General features: G+C 43.7%; 1 protein-coding gene across 2 annotated transcripts in view; it reads right to left on the minus strand.

The window, feature by feature from the left end:
• Nucleotides 1-303: 303 nt before the first annotated feature.
• Nucleotides 304-2449, minus strand: part of DRC11 (dynein regulatory complex subunit 11) — a 122793-nt gene continuing 120647 nt past the window's right edge. The window contains exon 18 of one of the 2 annotated variants that reach the window (XM_039860224.1): nucleotides 304-890. In XM_039860224.1, the coding sequence (XP_039716158.1) occupies nucleotides 762-890 (129 nt within the window). In that variant the 3' untranslated portion in view covers nucleotides 304-761. The remainder of the gene's footprint in view (nucleotides 891-2449) is intronic. The other variant, XM_039860213.1, reaches the window with a different exon arrangement.

Here is a 2449-nt window from a genome sequence, read left to right on the forward strand (position 1 = left end):
TTTGACCCTTACCTCTCTCGTCTTTGTTTTCGTATTAAGCCTTTCTGACGTCTCCATTGAGGCTTTCTCTTCTCCACACTTACCCCGTCTTCGTGTCGCAGTTTGCATGCAGCCATGGGCCTGGCAAAGTTCCAGGAGCAGCACACTGGGAATGGAGAGGCAACCCCGTCGGAGCCCCAATGTGCCACGCCCTGCGGCCCTCGCCCCAGCTCCCCATCCTCAGAGTCTGAGATTGACGTCATTCATTGTAAAGGTCTTTTTTTTTTTTCTAGCTCTAGCAACCAAATTACTGAGTCAGTTCAAGGATGACAGCATTTTATTCCATTATATAAAATACATTAATAGAGCAAAGAATTAATTTATTAAAATGTGTGCAAGGTAACATATAGTAGATATGGGTTCACGGAAGGCTAGTGCGCTGGTGATAGACTCCGTCACTTACTAGTTGTCTGATCGGAGTATTTTCTAACTGTCAAATTTCAAATTTGGCAGCTGGTACCGGTGAGATGAAGTATCCAACTTGAAAAGATCACGGAGTGTGTGAAGAGTGTACCAACTTCACGGAGAGTAAGAAACAATTACACGCTCTAGAAGCAGTCGCTGGGGACGACCACCTCGGCGTGCGGCCCAGCGAAGGTCTAACAGAGGATTCGGAGGCTGAGGGGCTCACGGCACCAGGCTGCATCTTCTTCAGACGGGCGATGGAGACCTGGACCATCTCCACCCCGAGACCCGCTCGAGGATGGCTCCTGACAAAGGCTTTACTTTTTCTTTTTCTCCTTCTTCCCTTCCTTCCCCTTCTTCTTCCCTTTATCCTTTGCCTTTCCTGAGTTCTCCCCCTTGAGGGCCAAGGCGCGCTTTTTACCCATGGGGGTTTTGGCGTACCAGTCCTGAAAGAAAACAGACCATTAGGAAGACATCGAGATGCCCTGAACTCACCGGAACGCTCCTAGAAATGATAAAGAAGAGCTGGCTAAGAAGGAAGGGGCAAGCGGCCATTAAACGTGGGGCATTTAATGTATGTTTAACACAAACTCTTTCTCGTCTGCATTTCTGCACTATTTAAAACTTCTGCTCAACAAGTTAACAGTTTTAGGCCAGATCCAGCCAACGACCCTTCCCAGCTAAGTCACCAATCTTCCCGGGGGTCATACTCTATCCTGAGGGGTGGGTTTCTTGGTAATGTGACTGGGTCCCCTTGGTGCACTTAGGGCCACGAGAAGCTGGGCTGGTGGCCATGAGTGCCCCATGAAAGGTTGTACACACACTCTGAGGAAGCCATGGCAGAAACATTGAAGCCAAAATACCAACGAAATGCTCAGTGATTGCAGCTGGCCCCGTGATGGAGTTTTTCTCAACTTTTTCGCATTTTACTTGAAGTCTGAAAAACACTTTGGTTTATAAACTTTATACTAGCAATAGTTCATGGAATGACTATCCTACGCGTCACTCATCAGTCCTCTTACTAATGACATACGGGTCACTTCCAACTTTTTGTTATTATGAACGATGCTGAAATTCACAATTTTTACACATCTCCTTATACACATATGAGCGAGCTTCTCCGGGGCACGAAATAGAAATGGAATTCCTGGGCTTGTAGGTCATGAGCATATTCAGTTTTGCTTATTATTTCCAAATCGCTCTCTGAAATGGCTGTGAGTAGTAAACTCAATCTTTGTCTTAAAATGTATTTATTTCCTCCCATCTCTCGGGTGCTAGTTTAGCTGGATATAATCTCCAGGTAGACAGTTATTTCTCCTTGGCACTTTGCAGGTACGACCTCACTGTCTCCTGGCATCTACTGTGCTCAGAGAGAGAAGTCTGATTTCCTAATTGTTGTTTATTTGTGAAGCATCTGGTATCTTTTAAGACTGGCTTGTGGTCTTGTTCTCAGGTGCGCAATCGTGTATGTAGTGTGGACTTATTTTTATTTGTTCTGCTCGTCTCGGAGCTTATGTTTAACCTGAGAATTCATGCCTTTAATTCAGGAAAATTCTCAGCAGGTATTTCTTCAGATTACTGTTCTTCTGATATTTCCTCTAGAACTTCTCTTAGTTGGGCATGAATGTCTTTAAAGGTTCATAATTGCAGTTTACAGATTTTATCCTTTCCATGATGCCTCCTGGGGCCCCCCCCCAGCCCCAAATCAGCTCTTTGACCACGTCCAGTGTCGAGTTCACGCCTCTCTTATTTTTTGCCATTTTACGTTAATTACTATATTTTTAATTTCTAAACTCTTTTTATGATTTTTCCCTATAATTATCTCTTCTTATTCTATTTCTGCCTGTTGTTTAAAAACTTGGTATAGTTATGACTTCGTTTATTGTTTTGAACATCTTCATTATACTAATTTCAACACTTTTGAAGGACCATACTTAGCACTAGAGTTCCTAAAACATTTGGAATTTTGATTTTCAGACCTCCAAACCCAAACCCAGAATGTGAA

This window comes from Pteropus medius, unplaced genomic scaffold (assembly GCF_902729225.1).
Source record: "Pteropus medius unplaced genomic scaffold, Ma_sr-lr_union100, whole genome shotgun sequence".
In the NCBI taxonomy this organism is placed as follows: Eukaryota; Metazoa; Chordata; class Mammalia; order Chiroptera; family Pteropodidae; genus Pteropus; species Pteropus medius.